General features: G+C 47.3%; 1 protein-coding gene and 2 long non-coding RNA genes across 7 annotated transcripts in view; 2 read left to right on the top strand and 1 right to left on the bottom strand.

Annotated features, from left to right (window-relative positions):
* Positions 1-22,000, bottom strand: part of Tspan2 (tetraspanin 2) — a 57,278-nt gene that overhangs the window by 26,777 nt on the left and 8,501 nt on the right. For all 3 annotated transcript variants that reach the window (XR_005500365.2, XR_005500364.2, NM_022589.2), the window contains exons 2-6: positions 15,199-15,301; positions 7,778-7,875; positions 5,866-5,940; positions 4,713-4,811; positions 3,160-3,231 (exon numbers count right to left, since the gene is read on the bottom strand). Coding sequence is in view for 1 of the 3 variants with exons in the window: in NM_022589.2 (NP_072111.1) it covers positions 3,160-3,231; positions 4,713-4,811; positions 5,866-5,940; positions 7,778-7,875; positions 15,199-15,301 (447 nt within the window). In the remaining 2 variants the exon portion in view is untranslated. The remainder of the gene's footprint in view (positions 1-3,159; positions 3,232-4,712; positions 4,812-5,865; positions 5,941-7,777; positions 7,876-15,198; positions 15,302-22,000) is intronic.
* Positions 3,191-8,624, top strand: LOC134485942 (uncharacterized). Its single transcript, XR_010064373.1, has 2 exons — positions 3,191-7,510; positions 8,091-8,624. It is a non-coding gene; the product is annotated as an uncharacterized LOC134485942 (long non-coding RNA).
* Positions 15,482-22,000, top strand: part of LOC134485941 (uncharacterized) — a 105,703-nt gene continuing 99,184 nt past the window's right edge. Inside the window, exon 1 of one of the 3 annotated variants that reach the window (XR_010064371.1) lies at positions 15,482-21,489. This is a non-coding gene — a long non-coding RNA (uncharacterized LOC134485941). The remainder of the gene's footprint in view (positions 21,490-22,000) is intronic. The other 2 variants (XR_010064370.1, XR_010064372.1) reach the window with 2 other exon arrangements.

The raw sequence follows: 22,000 nt of genomic DNA, 5'->3' as shown, positions 1-22,000 counted from the left end.
GCTTCTGGCCAAAGAAAGCCACCGTCCATCTGCAGCCTTCCAGCCTGTCTCTCCTCACTGGACTGGGACTCTCTGCCAGGCTCCGCCTAAGGCAGTGAGTGTGAAAAGGTGCAAGGATCCCTTTCCAGCTTCTCTTCCTTTCCTCAGAGCCAAAGCAGCAAGCGTCCTTCTCTGTGTTAGCTCCTTCTCTGGCTCTGGGTCTCACTCTCTCAGGAAGTCTGCCAGCCACACTCTTCCCTTCCTGCACTCAGGCTCTTTATCTCCATTGACGTTTCCAAGTGACACCAGGCTCAGTGTTTCCAACCTAAAGCAGGCACAGCAGCCTGTCTCCATTGCTGCCCTGCCCCCAGTTCTGCCAACAGCCTCTTTCCACTCACAGAGCGCTTCTTTTGTGAAAAACAAATTACAAAACATGTCCTGGCTTTCCTTATTCACAAGGGAGTACAGAGTCACTGAGATTTGGAAAATAGACATTAATAACATGAAAATAAGGAACATCTGTCCTCTGCTAAGATCATAACGAATACTGTTGATGGGTCTTGTGCATACAGAGACCCACACACTCACATTTATATTGATCTATGTGCTCTTATGCGTAACAGAAGGCACTAAAATGTCTTCTTACATTAAATATTTTTGAAAATGTGATTTCCTAGTAGCCAGAAGACGTATCCTATGAAAGGATCATAATTTAAATGACATCCTACTATTGTATGTTAAGAAATCAGTATTTGGTTATTAATGCATATATCTTGTAATAAATACCACTGCATAAACATTTCTATCTGCATTTCCCCCCATATTTTTCGTGTGTGTGTGTGTGTGTGTGTGTGTGTGTGTGTGTGTGTGCCACAGGAGCTGTCAATCTTATCTTTTGACACTGCTTCTCTCATGGAACTTGGGGTTCACCAATTAGGATAGGTTGACCAGCGAGCCCCAGTGGTCATTTGCCTCTGCCTTCCCAGCACTGGAGTTACAGGCAGTTTCCATCACACCCAGATTTCTATGTGGTACCAAGGATTAAACCCAGCTCCTCATGCTTGTGTGGTAAACAGTTTACCACCAGCTCCTGCACGTGTTAAAAAATCCCTTTCTTTAGAATAAATCCTGAGAAATGGAGTTTCTAATGAAAGAGCCTGAGCTCATTTTAGACACTGTACTAATAATCTCTAGGACCATTGTACCAATTTTAATAAAATATCCATTTCACATCATTCTCACCCATATTGTGTTATTAGTAAGAGGCCAATCTCACATGTTAAACAATGGGGTCTTGTCATTTAAAGCTGCTATTAATTTAAGATTGCTTCTGATGGCCCATGCTTTTTTGTGTTTAATAGTCATCTGCATATCATCTTTTGTGAACTCATTTCTCTTGTACTTGGCTGACACTCCATAATTACAGCTCAGGGTGGAAGATGCAGTCGGGTTGTCATCTGCACCACACTCAGTCTTTACCCGGTCCCCCTTTGGCTGGTGTCCCCTCCATGCCTTCCCTGGGCTCTCGGAGCCCCACAAAACTGTGTCCATCCCCCACTGTGCACTGCGTCAAAGCCAGTGTTTCTATCTCCTACTAGACAGTAGGTTCCTTGTTGGGAGGGACCTTGTTGCATTCGTTTTTTGTATCCACAGTGCCTGACAGGCAGAGTCAGTAAACACTGAGCCAGTCTCCTGCAGCACCACCCTCCTGTCTGACTCCTCCTCCTAGTGTCCCTATTTGGCCGCTCCCTCTTTTGCCCAGTCTTAGATGGTGTTGTTTCTTAGAATTTTATTCACATTTCCCTTTTCTTCATGAGTCAAATCCAAATCTACAACTCTACGATTTCGTAAGTCATCGATACTCTTAACGTCTCTCTTAAGCCGCACACCAGTTTTCCAAACCACAATGTTAAAAACACTGAATTAGGAGCTAGAGAAAGGCCCACGGTTAAGAGTAGGAGACCCGAGTCTGGTTCTCAGTACCCTTGTCAGGTGGAGCACAGAGCACAGCTGCCTGTGGTTCCAGTTCCAGGGGAACGTGATTTCTCTGGCTTCCTTGGGTAACTACATCCATATCTACATCTTCCTTCCCCATATATGCATAATTAAAATAGATTTTTTAAAACACTTTAAAAGCCCATGCATAGTTCTTTTCTCTATAATTGGTCATCTCTCCTCCAGTCACTAATTCAGTGAACGACAGTGTCTTCTGTACAGGTGGATAAGCCAGAACCCAGTGGTGGCTTCTCATTGCCTCTGATATCCATGTGGTCATCATGTGAGCATGCTGCCTTCTCCTCTCTGTTCTGTCCAGCTTTCTCAGCTAACCTCACTTGGGTGGCAAGGAGCAGCGAAGTCTTTTCAAAGGGGTCACCTCAACCTCAGGGTATTCAGCGTCTGTCAACCTTCTCATCACCACCACAGCAAACTCGATGAGACAGAAATCCAATCCCTTCCATGGTGCCCTAAGCTAACAGCACAAAAGGCCAGACTTTGGTTTCACGGAAGTATCTAAGGCCCTTAGCTATACCTCAGCATGGAAGAGGACTTTTTCAAGGCAAACGCCATTCTGCTTCTCAGTCTGCAGAGAGTGATGGCTTCCTCAAACTTTCAGGTGAAAGTCCAGCCTGCCTCTCCCAGAAATGTTAGTTGTCAATGGCCCCTGTTCTCCTGCAGCATGACCCTCTCCCAGCTGCCCTCTTGGCTTCCCCTTGCCAAGACTCATGTCCTTCCACACAAAGCTTTCCTAATTCTGCTGTGTCTCTGTGTTTCCCTGGACAGACTTTTGCATATCGCTACAGCCTTGGGCTAACCTATGAAGTCCCTGAGGGAAGGGCGTCTTGTCTCTTTCACTGATAGAACACCTGACAGAGTTAAATTTATCAGCGCTGTGACTGTCCCAGAAAGATGGGGGCATCACAGAACTGTTGTCCTGATGAACCAGGTGAATATACCTTAAGCACATGGCATAGTCACTGATGAGCAAGCCTCCCACCATTGCCAGAGCATGAGGAACCTGACTCAGAGTTGTCTATGTCATAGGGCATGAGTCAGGCTCAGGTCTGCTGGGAGGCAGTGTCCTAGAATCCTGGGAAAGAAGGCCCAAGTCTCCCTGCCTCTGACACCAAAACCTCCTTATAGTAGGGGGCTGCTGAAGAGACCCTGGAACACCCAGCTTACCTTGTGGCCTGGAAGCTCCTTTGGACACGTGGGCTGGACTTGTTCAGAGCTTTCTTTTCCACAGCACTGAAACTAGAGAGCAAGAAGAGGCTTTAGGACACAGGAGGCAGGAGTGCTGGCCCCAGGGCTCTGTGTCATTGCCAGCTGGCAGTGCCAAGGCCACAAAGCACCTCTGAGGCCCAAATTGCTATTTCTGGAGACCGAAGGAAGAACTGGAAGATTGTGCTAGCAACCCAGAAACACGATTTCTCCAAAGCTGCAAACGTTTTATCATATGAAGTGACTTGAGGCAGGGTAGGGCAAAGAGCTAACTGATGGTGTCCTCCATAAAGAGCTGGGAGGCAGAGGCAGAAGCAGGACCTTAGATGCTAGCTCCGTTAGACCTCAAGTCCCAAAACCTGCTGAGGAGCAAAAGCTTTATGAGTTTGGAATGGGCTCATTAGTCAGGGACTATCTGAGGAGAGGAGAGGGAGCCATTGGGAAGCCCAAGGCCTGAAGAACAGGCATGACTGCTGGCTGGCAAATAGGCACCCTGCCTCAGGGCTGGCTGCTGAAGACAAAGGGACTGTACTGTTGGACATCTCTGGGGAACCTTCTAAGGCACTCTTGTCATATAGAGCCAGGTACCTGGGAACACGTGGCCCAGAAGTCCATAGTTACTTCTCCAAAATGCAGTGCTTAAGAAAACAGAATAACCTTGGTGTGGCTCATTTCCTCTACAAGCCTCTCTTGACTCTATGTAGCTCTAAGCACAACACTCTAGCACATTCCCATGGAATATTCTAAAAGAGAATATAGTTGTTTCCAAATGATACTCACTTTATAGATGAGGAGTGAGCTGAAAGATATCAGAGACGTCTGACTCACTCACCACCATCACAAAGCTGCTAAGAGACATGCTGGACTGAGGGTTCCTGGCTTCAAGATCACTGTGGTGGTTTGAATATGCTTAGCCCAGTGAGTGACACTATTATGAGGTATGGCCTTGTTGGAGGAAATGTGTCACTGTGGGGGTGGGCTTTGAGACCCTGCTCCTGTCTGCCTGGAAGTCAGTCTTCTGTTTGCCTTCGGAACAAGAGGTAGAACTCACAGCTCCTTCAGCACCATGCCTGCCTGGATGCTGCATGCTTCCTGCCATGATGATAATGGACTGAACCTCAGAATCTGTAAGCCAGCCCCAATTAAATGTTGTCCCTTATAAGAGTTGACTTGGTCATGGTGTCTGTTCACAGCAATGGAACCCTAACTGAGACAGTCCCCATGCTTTGCTTCCGTCACACCACAATGTCACACATTTGGGTGGCTTTCTCAGTGTCTTGCTCATACTTGTTGGTCTCTTTTGGGCACATGCCCCGATTTCTTGTGAATCTGTGGTAGGTCTCTTTCTGGTCAAAGTTCTACACAAAGCACAAACTATGGCTCTTATCAGAGTTAAGATAAAAGGCAGCTGCTCCCATTTATTTTATTCATGTTTATTTTTAATTTAGGTGACTAGAGAGCCTGGCTCGTGCATGGCTAGTAGGAGATGTGATGTGAAAGAAGAAGTTACTCACTGCTGAGTGGAAGGTAATGAGAGTTCCATTTCCCCTTCCCCTGTCCCTAACGTAATCGCTGTAGGCCTCCTCATACATGCTCTGTACGTGTCGTATAGCCTGAAAACATACAAGGTCATCGTGAATGGGGAGTTGCAGACATTTTTGTTTTACCAAGAAAACCCCCTCTTCTGTGTCCTTTGGCGACACTGATTTGCTGCACACTCCTCTGTGTTTTAAGAGACTTCTGAACATACAGAGCAAAGCAGATTCTAGAGGTCCTGAGATGCTTTTGAAAAAGGAAGGATAAACTGACCAAGAATGTTTTATTACATTAGAGCCACCTCTTGGTGTGGGGATTTGTAAACCTGACAGGCTTCACTGTCAACTAGGCCCATGTAGGAGATCCTGGTAAGCCACTTGAGGTGGACTCTATGACCGCAGGGTTTCCTGCCAACCCACAGGCAGGTGTCCACTGTCAAGATGTTCTGCGTTCAGATATCACACAGCTTAGTGGGCGCTTTCTCTAGTGCCAAGACATATGACCCCTAAATCCATGGGCTTGAGCTCTATGTGGAGCTAGTCTGAGTCTTGTAACCTCTGGTACAGGGGCTGTGTAAAGAATGTTCCACAGGGTGCAGTCACTCATCTTTCATGTTTATCAGTTTTACACCTCAGCTCGTACACCCAGTATGGACAGCACACAAGTTCACTGGAAATACAGCACTCTTAAGACTGCCCTCCCAGGTCTTCTTATCCTTCTAAAAGCCCACGTGCCCTGTGAGCTCTCCTCATGACCTCTTCTGGGCACTGAGTATTGCGACTTGCATGCAGCAGGCCAGGATTTGGCTTTTCATAACAGGGCAGGCCCTGTTTAGGCCAAGGATGAGAAGGTGTGTTCTTTCTTCCTCTTCCTTGCCCCACTCTTTTGTCTGTAACCTAATGTCTGCCTCATTTTTAATTAGGAGCACTCTTAAACCAGAAATCATAAACAAGCAAACAAGCAAACAAAGACCAGTTTATGTGTGAACTAGAAACCATATATTACTACTCATACACACGATGAGCTCTGGACACTGCTAGCTTCAAGGTTCTACTTACACAATTTGGGGAACTATTTTGTTTCTTAATAACAACTGCCTTAACAGCCGCAAAACTTCCAGGTTTTACTTACTACATCCTTGCCTATAAATGCAAACACTCCAGTGGTTACTTCAGCAGCGAATATCACCAGCAGACAGGTAAAAAACTGTAGAGAGAAAATACTAACATCATTAACTTAATACCTTTTCAATTTATTTAGCCTGGTTGCATTCTCAGTTCTGTGATAAAACAAACTCAGCTCTGGGATACACAAAACAGCCTTTCAGTGTTATTTAGAGAAAGTGAGAATGTCTGGGAGAAGAGACACACATTTCACACAGCCATAGATGAGAAGCATCAGGTAGGCACACAAAACCCAAAGACTGATGGGGATGGGAAATGAGGGGTGTTAGAACACCCTGCTTCAGTCTCCCCATGAGAACTGCTACTGGTAAGGCCTTGGATAAGGCTATGCATTTGCTAACAGTCAAGCCTTTTTCCTCTTTGTCTCCTTGATGCAACTGCCCAGCACTTTGGTGGGGTTTGTCTGCTCCTTCACTGAACAATTGTTTATTGAGCATGTGTCCTGTGCCAGGCTCTGTCCTTTGTGCTACTTACACAGTGGTAGACAAGGTCCTGACCTCTGCAAAACCATAAAGCTTATATTGGGCAAAGGGGATTCAAATAAAGGAATATTAGATAGTCACATAGAGACCCTATCATAGCACAGTTCTGGCAGCAGCATACTCAGTCAATACTTGACCACATAAGTTCTACAGAGAGGAAATATGGTTGCCAACGAGGTTTGGGCATGGGGAAGAGTGAGATGTGAGTATTGTGATCTGGAAGGTTTCTCTGAAGAGAGGTAGAGAAGAGTAGAAGTGTGTGTGTGTGTGTGTGTGTGTGTGTACATGTGTATGAGTGTGTGTTTGTGTGTGTGCAAGTGTGTGTTTATGAGTGTGTGTTTGTGTGTGTATGAGTGTGTATATGAGTGTGTGTTTGCGTGTGTGTGTATGTGTGTATGAGAGTGTGTATGAATTTATGTTTGTGTGTGTGTATGAGTATGTGAGTGTGTATGAGTGTGTGTTTGTGTATGTGCAAGTGTGTGTTTATGAGTGTGTGTTTGTGTGTGAGTATGTATGTGTATATGAGTGTGTGAGTGTGTATGAGTGTGTATATGAGTGTGTGAGTGTGTATGAGTGTGTATTTGTGTGTGTAAGTGTGTGTAAGTGTGTGTATGAGTGTGTGTGAGTGTGTATATGAATGTGTGTTTGTATGTGTATGAGTGCATGTGAGTGTGTGTGTCCTTATGGATACATGTTCTGCCAGGTCTTAGGTTTGCTAACCAAACTCACCTCTGTGATAAACAAAACAGCTTTTCAGCTTTATTTATAGAAAGAAAGCCTGGGAGAGGAAACACATCAGGTAGGCACACAAAACCCAAAGACTAATGGGGATGGGAATGAGGGGCGTCAGAACACCCTGCTCCAGGCTCTCTGTGAGATGTCCAAAGCTATCTCTCTGATGCTCCTCATCCCCTTGAGGGTTTGGTTCAGAACATCGGCTGGGTAGCAGGTAACAGAGGATGCTTTTGTTGTGTTTTCAAACAGAAACTGGGGATTAAAGTAAGACACCAGAGGGATGTTTGCTAAGTTATTGATCTTAACCAGAAATGCTTTCCTTGCAGATAACAATTCTTTCCTGGCTGTGAGGATCTTCAAGATGCCTCATCCACAGTGAAGTATCATTTCTTAAGAAACAATCAATTCTGATGCCCTCTTCCCCACACGCCTTTCCTCTGATGACCTCATTGTTTTCACATTTTCCATATGAGGCAGGAACAGTATTATTCCCATGCAGGAGATGGAGGAAACAGACATCAGAGAGGATCCAGTGCCAAGACTTTATGTCCTAGAGAAGCTAGCATTTCAAACCAGGTTTCCTGACTCCTCCCAGAGAAGTCTGCCAATCCACCCCATGCCCACCCCATAAACCCCACTTACAGATCCGAGCACACACTGTGACTCACGCATGGCTCCACAGCACCCAAAGAAACCCACAGCCATCATTAGGGCTCCAGCTCCAACCAGCACATACAGCCCTGTGGATCAAAAGCCGGGGAGGCCATTTAGAATCTGACCAAAGACAGGCCAACCAAGCCCAGTGCAGGAGACAAGAGCCCTGTCCCACACCAGCAGTACTCTGGCTTTCGTCTCTGTAGAACATTCTGCTGCCCCTATACTGGTGGTGCTTATTGTCTATACTCCATACATACTGGCTCACTCAGCAAAGTAATCCTATCTACTACCATAACAGGCGACATACCTGGAGACTGAACCTGAAGGAAGCCAGGCAACCTGTCTGAGAACACCCAGTCAGCAAGGGGAAGAGGCTGCCTCTACTGCTGCTCAGAGCTGTTGCAGTGAATAGCCACCACATGCCTCCTGAGGTCCAAATGCTTCACCCTGGACTGCGTACCTTTGTGGAGAGGAAGCACTACAACCCCCATAAGGCCAATGATACTGTGTCCGGGGTAGTCAGAAGCTGGCCTCACAGTTGGGATGTAACTCCAAGCCTTTCCTTGAGCCCCAGAATCCCTTGTCCTCTGAACTTAGTGGCTGTCTCCACCACTGAAGGACTTGAAGCCAAGGGTGTGGGAAGCAAGAGTAGCTGCTGGGTAATGGGAGGGGAGGGGACAGAGCTGGGATGTGGCTAAGGACAGAGCTTAGGACCTGCTATCATCAGTTTTGTGTGAATTTTTTTTCTTTCCAGGACAGTGCCACAGATATTGAACACACAGGAGGGCGTGTTACAAAACAAAAACCAAAATAAACCACTCATGAGGGTAAACAGTAAGGTAATAGACACTCACAACATTATTAGCAGCACCATGTTTGAAAGAAGAGTTAATGATCCTTCTGAGAATGTTACTACAATTGTTGTGTGTGACGGGCTGTTCTTGGCAGGCCCCGTTGCAGTCCCCTAGTGCAGGTTTACTGGAGCAGCTCTCATGATGGTTGTGAAGTACTGAGCTGCACCATTACCTTTTTTCTTAGACAGAGGAACAAAACCACCCCAAGGTCACAAGTTGCCACTCCCCAAGAGGCCATCTGGCCTCCCAAGCAACAGCAAAAGTCTTACTTCAGTTGGTTGGAGATTTCCACCTCATAGAAAACAAGGACTGCAATGTGCTGGTTCTGGGAGACTTGGGCCTGGCCCTCCTGATTTCCTTCTCCTATCCTGAGGTAAGGAATAGCACAATGCTAGGGCCGGGCCTCGTGCTTGACTCATGGAGTAAAGTCTCTGTCTTTTCCTTTTGCATTTTAGTCAGATGAGTCACTTAGAAACCATTTTTATTCGCCCGGAAGTGGTGGTGGGGAGCTTGGGCCCCACCCCTGTGGGGAACCCCTGACTCTGGCATTCAGGCACTTCCTGGGGGTTCCTCTGGGTTGCTCACAACTGGTTTGTGGGCAGGCCTATCTGTTAACAGACCTAGATGGGGCTGCAAGCTAGTGACACTGCTTCCTGTACCATCCAGCCCAGCCCAGATCAAAAGGTCCTCAGGGTACCTGTTGGTTCCTAAGTGGGGAACGGTTGGCTGTGCAGTCTGGAGGGAGCTCACGCTCCCTCTGCTTTAGCTCTATCAATCCCTCTGGATCCCCTTTCACTAAGAGGATCATTCCATGGGGAATGGATGTGGCTACAAGAGAACTGGTATCATTTAAAAACAACAGTATTGGCTCCATCGCCTGAACACTTTTCAAAGCTCTTTCCTTTCTATCGTCTCTTTGTTCCTCAAAGCAGCTTGGTTGGGTAGAGAGGACATCCCTATGATTTCCCAAGAGGTCAGAGGCAAGAGTCCTGATTCTCATCCTGCACTCCTTACTGAGATAGTTGACTAAGGGGCAGTGGTGGTGATGGCAGCAGCCAGCAGCAACAACATCCTATCAGCACTTTTCCATAACGCCTCAAGGGAGAGCCATCTTAATGTACTGACTTCTTGCTTACAATGTCATTGCTTCCTGTCCCTACTACTACAACTGCTGTTTGATCCAGTGTGAAGATAGAGTTGGGGTCACAGTCTATGGTCCAGCTCCCTAAATCCTCCTCTATTGTACACTACAGTCCAGGCAGCTGGGGACCGTGCTCTGTTCTAGTGTGAATTGGACCTCTGTAGTTCCCACAGTTTTCTGAAGATTTCAGGTCTACAAATCTTGTCTTAGCCCTCCTTACAAGTGCACAAGTGAGAACCTTCAGTCAGTATATATTTCTCCAGTGCTCAGTGAAATAAGTTCAAAGTCCTGGACTGACTGCCTCATCCCTCCAAGCGTCTGTGCTTAGACACATATTCTGAGATCCCAATGCAATGAAGAACATGTATCAGGCTGTGCTCTCAATGTCAGCCAGGTGGGATGTGCCCTCATATCTGGAGGATGTCTGAGATAGGAAAGCGATGTCATGAAAAGGCAGCTTGCCAGTGTACAGGGGCTGGAGAACTTAGATGAGAGGTCCTCCGCAGTGGGTACAGTTCACTAGGTCTCTCTGGCAATAACCAGGACATGTACTCACTCGAACAGCATGCAGCACCCCAGTATGGACAAAAATGCCTAAGCGCCTCAGCAGCTTCTGCTCCATAGCAAGCCTCTGTGTGAAAGGAGGCAACTGCCCTCCTGGTTGGAAATGAGACTCTCTTTGGGGCTGGAGAGAAACACAGGAGTTTCCTGCAACTCGTTCCTTGGGCCTGCCAAACCTGGCTGTAAGAGTCTACGTGATGTAAGCCCTAAGGCTTCCTAGGATACCTTCTTTAAAGTTTGGTTTTAAAAAGAGCTGCTGGTGGATCAGTTAGCTTATAACTACATTTTAATTCCAAAATGGCTTCCATAGAGTCCTCTCTTCCTAAGAGCACACAAGACAAACATGTGACCTACTTAATAAATCTCTTGTGTTTTCTAAGCCCCTATTTTTCTTGATTTGATAAAGGAAAGCCCTTTGAAATTGCATTTTATCATTAATGGCTGGGCTTTGTGATGCCAGCGAGATACCAGCAGCAGCTTTCCCAGGGACGCCGACTTCCCTGTCGACTCCATTTTTCCTCCTCAGAGTTCAGACCATTCTAGAGGCATTGTTTCAGTTAACAAAGGACCAAGAGGGCCTGGCCTGTTTAAGGCCCATCGGCACAAACACATCTAGAAATCCTCGCTGGGAGTAGGTACATTGGCAAGCTCACCACCATCAATGATCTTGGCAGCAGATGGTCTTATGCAACCTGCTAATGATTGGTTTTTCATCTAATTTTGTTTTGTGTGTGTCTCTGCAGAAGTTTTCCTTCCAGTTTCCCTTAAAAGCATATAATTGCAGCTATCACTCACTCAGTAGCCATGGGGTTTAGTCCCAGGAGTCCACACACCAACCAGTGGATGCATGAGCCACTCACGAAATGACATCATATTTACACATAATTCACTCGCATGTCTCTGCATCCTCTAAATCACCTCCAGGTCACTTATCATATCTGGCACAACACATGTTCTAGAGGTTTATTATTTAGGGACTAATGGCACGTAAAGGTCTGTACATGTTCAGAAGAGATGCATTTAATAAAAAGATCTTTGATCTGCGGTTGCTTGAACCAATTTTACGTTTTGGCTGTATCTATGTATGTAGAGGCATATACATGCATTTGAGCTCATGGGATAGGGTTAGACGCTTTCTAAATAACAGCTGCAGCAGCTACCAGATAGTGGTTGGCATTCTAGGTGCTCCATGTGCCTCACTCTACATCATTGGTGCCACTTCCTGGGGCCTCAGCCCTCTCCAGGGATACCTGTATCCTGCACTTGACACATGTCAAGAACCACTGCTGAGAAGGCCCATGTGATGCTGGTCTAAGCCCACCCCAACTGTTCCTCTGTCGTGCTGTCTTCCCTCATCAGATGGCTTTTCCTCAGCATCCCCTCAGTCCACCAGTAGTGAGAGTTAGTTATTTGTTCGTAACTCACCAGTAGCTGAGCTGGCCCTGCACTGACACAAATTCCCAGTCCACAGCTAAAGAATCAGAGATGTGGTAAACAAAAGCTGCAAAGCTATAACAGGTAAACTGGAACCTAGCCAAATTGTGAACCCCAAATTCCCATGCTACATTCTCAGTAGAGACTCAGAACCATGAATTTCTTAGCTAGAAATCTGCCTATATAAATAGTTCCTGAGAGTTCTAAAATTACTGCTTCCTGGGTGTTTCCTCCAAAAGAACAGGCTAGGCCCCAGAACTCTGGACTGCTGAGACTGGATATGGGTAAGCTCTCTCCTTCAGAGTTGTGATCTGCAATTCCGGCATAATTATCTATTCTGATTCTTGTAGAACGGCTTTGGAGAAACTGTCCAGACATAGTTGTCTCTGTTATCCATGGTGTCAGGTATGAAGTTAAAAAAAATATTACCAGAGTGAGTCAGAATGTTTATAAAGGCAAGCCAGCCTCTGAATGTTTAGCAACGGAACACTTTCCTTCCACACAACCTCCAGCCACAATCAAAGTCAGGCTCCAGGGCTCTGAATTCAACAGGGAAAAACAGATGTAGCCAGGCTGTGACTCTGAGGAGCCAAGTGGCTCCTGTTTGTGTGGGCACCCCCAGTGGAGAAACCTGCTCACATCCTCAACTCACAGACATGAGCTCATGTGCTCCAGCTTACTGAGGCAGAGAAGACCACTCCCCACTCTATGATCCTGGAAGACCCCGAGGCAGCCACCCTTCCAAAACACAGGGAGGGGCCAGTACAGGAAATCGGATTGGCAGGTTGTTGGAATTAGGAAGAAGCAGGGGCTTTTTCCAAGAGTTCCCTAAAAGAAACTGGAACGGAGAAGGTGTAGGAAACCCCAAGTAACCCAAGTCCTCTCGCTGCCAGCTCCACTCTTGCCAGCCTCTTCCTTCCTCACCTAGGCAACCAAGGACACAGAGACCCTGGGTCAGCCACTAGGCCTTGGCCTTGGCCCAGAGGGACACCAAGTGGAGGCAGCAGGCAGCAGCCTGTCTGGCTACCTCCCTCCATGTCCTCATTTCCCCCTGCAATTGTGTCTCCCTGCTTTGGCTAATGCCTACCACTCTGTCTGCCTTGGACATTGGGCACAGAGCATTAAAACAAAGAGAAACTCTATTATTAATGGAGGGAAAACCAGGATCCTAGAAGAGAGAGCTAGAAGGGAGAGCATCCTTACAAACATGGGGCAGTCCCACAAAGCCTGCCTGCTACCTACCCAGAGCTATGCAATGTGTCTTTCAGGAGGTTTCCTCACTCTAAGCTGAGCAGCTCCCCTTCTCTTCTTCCCTTCCCTGTGATCTTCCTCAATTCCCAAGAAGCTGGGGATACAGGAAGGCACCATTGCGCCTGGCTGTAGCTTTGTGTTCAAGAATCACTTGAACATGCTAAGCCTGTTTAGGACAGTCTTGAACAATAGGGCAATGGGTACGGGCCGATGACTCTGAAACATATTCTAGAGAAAAATACACAGAACATTTAGGCTTGGTGTCCCTCACCTGAGATCTTAATACTTTAGAAGTGGAGGCAGGAGGACCGGGGGTTCAATGATGTCTTCAGTTATTAAGTTCCACTCCAGCCTGGTCTGCACGGGACTCTGCCTCCAAAAGCCCCAAAGCAAAATCAACAAGCATCATCTCCCTCTCCAGGTCAGATCAGTGAGCAAAGGTGCCTCCCACCCAGCAGGAGGAGGGTGGTCCTATGGGGGAGAGAGACAAGGGATCCAGGCTCCCTCTGGGTTGCCTCCAGTTTGAGGTGTAAGTTTCACAGGTACACTTTTGGATTCAACCTAAAAATATCTTGTGATCTCGTAACTCAAAAATGTTGAACCAACGTAGGCAGGCAAAAGTGTTCTGTTGGCATTTAACTACTGCGACAAAAATCAGGGCCGAGTGTTTACCAATCCCAGAGTTTCCTGTGGAGAGCAGGGTGAGCTGCTCTGCTCAAACATTCTTGATTTGCTCTCTAAGCTAAGCCAAGTTGGGTAGACATGATCTGAGACACAGGTTCCTTTTCATGTCATGCTTATGTGACATGAATGTCAGGAATCTTTCTACGGTGACAAACCATAGAAACCCACTCCAGTGGATTTAAATATAATGGAAATTTAGTGAGCCACATAACTGAAAGTCTAGGCTAGCACTCATTGCAGGGACTCCAATGACGCCATCAGAATCGAGCCCACGGCCATCTTGACTTATCTTTCTGTCTCCTCTCTGCTACAATTAAATGACAGCCAGAGGCTGTAGGCTTCTTTTTTTTTTTTCTCTTTTTTTAAAAGATTTATTTATTTATTATATATGTATACACTGTAGCTGTCTTCAGACACACCAGAAGAGGACATTAGATCCCATTACAGATTGGTGTGAGCCACCATGTGGTTGCTGGGATTTGAACTCAGGACCTCTGGAAGAGCAGTCAGTGCTCTTAACCGCTGGGACATCTCTCCAGCCCGGCTGTAGGCTTCTAACTCCAGTAAAACATGCTTCTTTCGTTTCTACAGACCTCCTACTGCTTCCAGCCTAACGCTAGTGCCAGGCACCAAACTGCTTGTGTAGCCAGCTGCTTGTGGGCCTAAACCCTTAAGCTGAGCAGACTGAGAACGGACGAGTTACCTAGCAGAGCAAAAGCAGTAAAACAGTTCACAAGCAGAGCCTGAATCCTTCTCAGTGCTGTGGGCATGAGGGTGGGTGTTCCCATCTTGTTTCCTCAGCCATATCTCCCCTTGCTGTTAGTGATTCTGGTCAACAGGCAAGAGGAGACTTCTGGAAGAGGACGGGTAAAGTGGAACTTCCTTTTTCTCCTTTGGATTATACCGATGACACAGAGCTAGAAGCACCATAGGAGGGCAGAGCAGGACTAAAATTCTGGGGGACCACAGCCCCCGAGGAGAACCCCAGCTTTATCTGTGTGTCACCCCAGTTCTTGGCAGACGATGTGGCTGCTTACCCTCTGCCTGCTCCCCTTCTCCAGGGACAGGTCTCTCCTGTCCCCACAATGGGATCCTTCCTTCTTTCAGCAGTCTCTACTAACCGAAGTTTTGAGAGTAACACCCCAAAACTTTGAAGTATCTTTTCATTCTGAGTTGTTTCCACATTAAAACACCAGATCACAAAGTAAAATACTGACTCACTGGGGCCCCCTGAATGCACTGGTAAACCACTCTAGAGAGGAGGGTGTTTCCTACCTCTTTAAGCTGAATTTAGTTACATTTCCATGACACTTCTGTAAGTAAACAGATCAGTTTTCCTGGGGCCTTCTATCCTGGAGAGAGGAGGAAGGGGCCACAGAGGTACATCCCCCAGAAGCTGAAGTGCATAGGTCCAGAGACTCCAACAATGGCTCTTGCCTCTCCCCTCAGACCCAACCTTTAGGGAAACTGAAGTCACTCACCCACATAGAAATACTCTGGGGACTTCTCCTCTGATGATAAATCCTTTATGGTACCTCCAAATCGAAACCATAGTCCAAATGCAATAACGGCCGATCCGGCTAGCTGGAAGAGAAACAGCAGAGTTGACTGTGGAGGGGAGTGTGTACACAGGCTGGATAGCAGGCCACAGGCACGGGACGCCCAGGCTTGGGGGGGTCGTCCCCTATAGAGACTATATTGCCTACTTCATGTCTTGCCAGGAAAGAAACCAGGCTTAGAGGTAAAAGCATGGGCTTGGTGCCCCTCAGGGGCCCTAATGTGACCGATCAGCTCTGAGCTGTCCTGAGTCCAGTCACAGGGTTTGCTGTGCATTGGGCCTTCCTGTGGTTATTTGGTGCCCATGGAATGAAACTCTCTCGTTCCCTCTCCCTCTTCTTCCTCCCCCACCCCTGTGTGTGTGTGTGTGTGTATGTCTATGTATGTCTCTGTGTGTGTCTGTGTGTGTATGTCTATGTGTCTGTGTGTGTGTATGTGTGTATGTCTGTGTGTATGTATGTGTGTATATGTGTGTGCCTGTGTGTGTATGTGTGTCTGTGTGTGTATGTCTGTGTGTGTGTGTGTATGTCTGTGTATGTATGTGTGTGTGTCTGTATGTGTCTGTGTGTGTGTATGTCTCTGTGTGTGTATGTGTGTATATGTATATGTGTGTGTGTATGTGTGTGTGTGTGTGTGTGTGAAACCACTGTTCTAACCTTCTCCCTGTCAGGCATCTGCCCCTTTCATTATTGTGTCTTGCTGGGTGTACTTGGGTATACTGGACTTCCTCACCAACATCTGGGTGAGTGGCCACTGTCTCAGGGGGGAAGTCACCAAGAGCAAGATGAACTCTAAGACCTGGGGGAAGCCATCTTCTAAATTAGAAAAACAAACAAACCCACACCAGCCTTGGGCCCACCTACACTTGCTGATGCAATTTCCAATTATGCATTTATCTGCATGCAAATGTCTATGATGCAATCCCAAGTCTGTTCACTGACCCCATGACCCCCTCTTGATTCCTATGTAGTGACCGATACCCTACCCCTGCCTAGGGTTTTTTTTTTTTTTTTCTATTTTGAGTTTCCATGGAAAATCTGAAAACTGTATGCTATGTGGCTCGTGGAGAGGCTGAGTAGCTGGCGCAGGCAGTGGCTGGGCAGGCTGGCTGCTGGAAGAGTCATCACTGGGCTTCCTGAGGCTGAAGGCTGTTACAGGCTCTATGTCTTAGCTGACAACTCTATATGTCAGTCCCAGGGCTGTCCCAACCACAGGCCCTCAGGCTCCAGCTAAGGTGCTCTCCCTACAAACACCACTTGGATATTGCTGTATCAATCAATTAACACTTATTTACAGGGTACCTTGTGAGTGCAAAGCACTATGGGAAAATCAGCAGAGATGTACAAATCATATCCTGCCTTTGCCAGCTCTTCTGGTTACTGTTGGGCAGCCTTTCACCGGACAGTGAGGATCGACTGCCATCTGTAAAGGGGAGAGCACCCACAGATGCTGGCAGCAGACCAGAGGTGTAAGAAGGGAAAACCCAGTCAGGTTAGGCTAGAGGCCTTTCAGGCAGGCTCCTTCTCTCTGATGGGGCAGCCTGCAAGAGACTGGAGCTGCCCTTGGGAGGTTACCTGGCTGTATATATGAGAGAGGACTTTCCGCCTCTTCATTCTGTTTCCCAGGGCCAATTCCCTGCGTGGCTGGTTTCTTCAGAACTATGCAGGCCTGCCTTTGGTGAGGGGGAGTAGGTGGCTGAGTTCTACCAGCTGGCTACTCCCAAGGAGAGTAACTAAGGGTTTCCAGCCCTCAGAGAGGACACTAATTGGATAATTCATGGGGCAGCTGAAAAAAACCAGCTCAGCTGTCTTTTGAAAGACTTTTTACATTTTTTAAAAGTGCAGGCTGGCATGGAAACATGAGATGAAATCATGCTATGGCCTAATAGTGTTTATCTTTGAAGGGTGGAATTACAGGTGACGTTTTCCTTCCATCTTCTAAGGTCTCTACATTAATTATGCATTAGCTTTGGAGAAAGCATTGCATACCGGTCTTTATGTCCAATATGGGAAAATGGAGGGTCTTCCTGTTCTGTGCTTAAGTCAGGAAGGAGCCAGCTTTGGGGCTCTGGCTGCTATGCACAGAGAGGAGTACTGTCTTTGGTCAAACCTGTCCCTAGAAATGCCTGGGGCTGCCTGGGTGGAGTCTGCCCAGTGAACCTCACAGGCTTTCCTACTTTGCCGTCTCTCTGGTGCCTTAATGGAAAGGCAGTTTCCAAACACAGAGCAAAATCTATTGACAGAGTCCCTGGGCCTAAACCAGCAGCCACCACACAGAGTATGGAGAGGCTGACTGGTCTCAGGGACAACCCTACCACGAGATCACATTTTTGGAATCTCTGAACACAAACTCTAATTTATTGCTGTCTGGATCATCCTCCCAGACAGAATCCATCCGTCCAATTCTGGCACAGATGTGTTTGAGGCATAATGGAAAATGAAAAGAGAGGTTGCAATTTAGAGCCACTGGGCAATGGGGAAAAAATCCACCCTTGCTCATCCAATCCCCCAACCCCAAACCACATAGACACGGCTTTCCTCTCTCGGTCAAGGAAACTATGGCTTAGTGGAATGTCATCATGGAGTGGCAGGGAATCCTCCCAGAATGCTGTGGGCTGTTAGGGATGTGTGGGTGAGGAGTGTTCCAGGGCCAGAACAGTCTCTGCTTTGGAAGGAGGCGCAGCAGCCACTGTGTAGCTCTTCGGTCCTTCTGCATGCTCTAGACCTGTCAGGTCAGGAGATGCTACTTTTGCTGCACTTGGGTCGGTGAACCATACACTGGAAACTTTTTCACGGGGGGGCAAGAGAAATCATGCTATCCCCTAGTCACACTAGCCAAGGAAGCAAGTCTACTTGTTACTGTGGGCATTCCCTACAGCAGAGGATGCTCTGACCCAGCACTCAAGGCAAACTTTCAGGCCTCCTTAGTCAAAAGCTTTAACGTCCCCTGCAATGCTTTTAATTTTGGCCCATTCTGCTTTTAATATCGACATTCTGTACTGATACTCAGGGAAAGCTGAAGCAAGCAAGAAATGGGCAAGTGCTCCTTCTCCATTCTCTTCTTGCCCCCAGTTTTACCTCCCTTCACTTCTTTTCTTCTTCCATGCATATTTGGTAATAGTCAACCATGGTCCAACCCAGGCCAGGCCCTGTGCTCCACGTTGGAGACGTGTAGGACATCCACATAAAGCGAGCCGTGCAATAAGATGTAGGCTGTGTGCGGAGGGGGAGGAGTGCACATTATCAAGGGAGGGCACAGGGCACCGGCAGGTGGCAGTCATCCTCGTTCTGATAAACGCCTTGAAGAACGAGTCATATTTCACAGAGCAGCAAAGAATTAGTGGGATGAGGAAACCTGAGGCAGAAGGAACTGCACAGGGGAAAGAGCCATTTCTACCCTCCATCCACGCTATGCTGACAAAGAGGCCAGCACTGGGGAATACATTGTGTCATCATCACAGGAGTGTGGGGGCAGCCATGGCTCATGGTTTCTGCTTAGCCTACATCGTCCTGGGAGGAGAGATAGGAACTCAGCTCTCCTGACTGAGTGAGCAAGAGCCTGAATGTGCTTGGCTGCCAAACACAGTGAGCAGCCCCAGAGAAATGCTCAGGAGAGCCACAGAGAGGACGCCAAGGGACGGCAAAGACTCGAGGGCCAGTGAGAATCGCTATAGTCAGAGAACACTGCTGAGGGCTGCTCTGCTTCTAGGGTAGACATTACTTCCAGCATCCCTAGGAGAATTGGAGAAAAAACACCACTGCTCTTGCAGAAATGGACTTTTCTTCTTATATTCATTCGTCCATTTTGTATGGAAGGGGGAACATGCATGTGCCACAGCACGTATGTAGACGTCAAAGGACGATGTGTGGGAGTCCGTAGTCTCCTGCCACCATGTGGGTCCTGGGGATTGAACTCAGATCATGAGACTTGGTTGCAAACACCCTCACCTGCTGCAGCACCTCACTGGCCCTGGAACGGACTTCTCATACAATGGGGTGAGCTCCATGGTAACGACTAAGAGCAAGTTAATTAAAAATACTAAAAACAACCAGGGCAGTGGAGGTGTACACCTTCAATGTCAGCACACGTGAGACAGAGGCAGGGGGACCTTTGTGAGGCAGAGGCCAGCCTGGTCTATAGAATGAGTCCTGGACCAGCCAGAGCTGCATAGCAAGACTCTGTCTTAAATAGGAACAAGAAAATCAAAAGGAAGGAAGGAAATGCTATAAAATAGGGTAGGTTTGGGGAACACAGGTGAACCAACAGCATAAAATAAAAGGGGGAAGGTGACTAGAACACCTCAAGGACCAGATGGGGCCCCAGAAGCCATCACCGAACAGGACAATCACAGACATTCTCTGTGGGCAAGTTATTCCAACAGCTACCAATGAGCTAGAGAGTTTGCCGGACACAGAACACTGTCCCGGTGTCTTTAGAGAAGAAGTTTATGGTCTCAATCCCAGGGGCAAAAAGGATGGAAGACAGATTCAAAGTCTTTTGAAGCAAAAAAGATGGACAGAAAGTTCCTATCAGTAGCATCTCTCTGTAGAACACAAGCCCTTCAAAACAGCTCATGCAGGTCAATTGTATTTTACAGGTTCAATTGTTCTCTCTCTCTCTCTCTCTCTCTCTCTCTCTCTCTCTCTCTCTCTCTCTCTCTTTCTCTCTTGTTCTGAATTGCAAACAAGGAAGGTTCATCCAGCTGCCACAGTATTGAGATCAGAATACAAATACTACTCCCTATGTGGGTTTCCCAGCATGCACAGCCTTCCCCTCCTGACACAGCCACCTGCATGACAAGGAGCATATGCATGCTGCTACTCAGCTCTCTGCTGAAGAGACCCAGTAGAGAGGATCCTTTCAGGCCCCAAAGCATCCCCAGCAGGAGTTATAGCCAAGCATGAGTGTTTACACCCAGGTGGGAGACAACGGAAGGGGCCTCAATGCCTGAGTCAGGCTCCCTGTCTTCTCTCATGTGGTGACATCTGTTTTTGCTGTTTCGTGAGCCAGAATGTTCTTCTGCACTGCCCACAGAAGGCTAACTCCCCCTTCCTCTCAGGTCACTTCCTTGGGGAAGCCTGTCCTGGCCTAGATATGCGTGTTGTGTCGTTTCATAGCTCACATAACTATTGCTATTTAAATGTTTCTGGGATTGAAAGGCCCGAGATCTGTGAGAGCTCTCAGTTGTTGGCTGCTAAGTGTTTCCTCTCTGCCTTGTAGGACCGGCTGAGGTGGGGCAGGGGAGCAGAGGCGCCAGTCATTCAGTTGTGAAATGAACTGTTTTCTCCTTAAACCCACATTCAGAAAGCTCCCCTCAGCATGATGGTTCTTGAAGCTAGGACCTTGCTAGGTATGTGTGTGCTGGTAATCAGTGCTAGAAAACTATGCTGGAGGTGCTCGGCTTCCCCACAGGAAAAGAAGACACACATCTGCACTGGCTGCCAGGTTCCCTTAGCTTCAGGGCTGTGTGCTGGAACCACTCACGCTCACAAAAAGTAAAGCTGCATGCACGGCCTCCTAGGCAAGGCTTGCACACTCCATATGGCTACCACAACACACAGACATGCTGCCCCTCAAGGAAAGACGAACAAAACCAGCCCTATGTTCTTGCTTCACCATAGCAAAAGCTGTGCACACAAACCCGGCTCATCGCTCTTCTCCATTTTGGGATGAAGCCACATAAAGTTGAAAATGAGGCTTCTATTCTAGAGTCTCCATTAACTGCTTTCAAGCTAATACTTGCTCATGGTGGCAACGCATGCCCCGGATGGAGTCATAATGAGCACTCGTGATTCCTGATCCGATTGAAGCCCCATTATGCCTCAGCTTTGCGGCAGGCAGATGTCACAAGCTCATTTGCTTTGGAAGATGACACTAATTTGTTCAAAGTGGAAAACCGGCTCCCAAGACTTTCATCGAGTTATACAGCGAAAGCAAGGCCAGGATTCAGACAGTACTTTATCAAGAGCAAGGATTATTATTCTTTAACCAGAAAAAACCTACAAGGGCTGAATAGCATCTGACATTCACATCAAATGGCCTCACAGGAACCTGGTTGCTCTGTCCTTGACATCGGGACCAGGTATAGACTAGGAAGAAGAACTGCTGTGACAACAGATGCTGACCAGGTTGTTTGGAAGTGGCTGATAGCTTCTGTGTCTCCAGTGTGATTTGCCCTCTATTCCTTCATAAAGGCAAGCTTGTGCTTCCTTCAGGTAAGAGCATGTTTTCTATCTATCTATCTATCTATCTATCTATCTATCTATCTATCTATCTATCAATCAATCATCCATCTGTCTGTCCATCTGCCCATCTATTCATCCATTCATCCATCTATTCATTCAATTATTTGGTGTGCTTGAGTGTATGTATGGGCGCATATGTGGACTGCATATGTAGGGGAGAATTGGCCCTCATCTCCCCCATGTGGATGGAGCTCAGGGTATTAGGCTTAGTAGCAAGCCTCTTTACCCACTAAGCCATCCTGTGAGCATGCTTCATGGTGACTCAGTGTTTATTCTCTGTGTTGCAATTCAAACTTTGATAGGATCAAAAGTGGTTTGTTCTCTAGAAAGAACACTTGACTGCGTTTGTGACAAACACGCCCTTTTCTGTTTGTTGAAATTGTTATGACGTGAACTTGAGTGGGCCAGCTGACTTTGTTGAGAAGTGGATCACAAGTGGTGTGGGGAACCTGGGGAAAGAAGCTGGGTGGGAGCGAGGGCA

Source organism: Rattus norvegicus, chromosome 2 (assembly GCF_036323735.1).
Source record: "Rattus norvegicus strain BN/NHsdMcwi chromosome 2, GRCr8, whole genome shotgun sequence".
Classification (NCBI taxonomy): Eukaryota; Metazoa; Chordata; class Mammalia; order Rodentia; family Muridae; genus Rattus; species Rattus norvegicus.
Note: the sequence above shows the minus strand (reverse complement) of the source record. Positions and strands in the feature narration are given on the sequence as shown.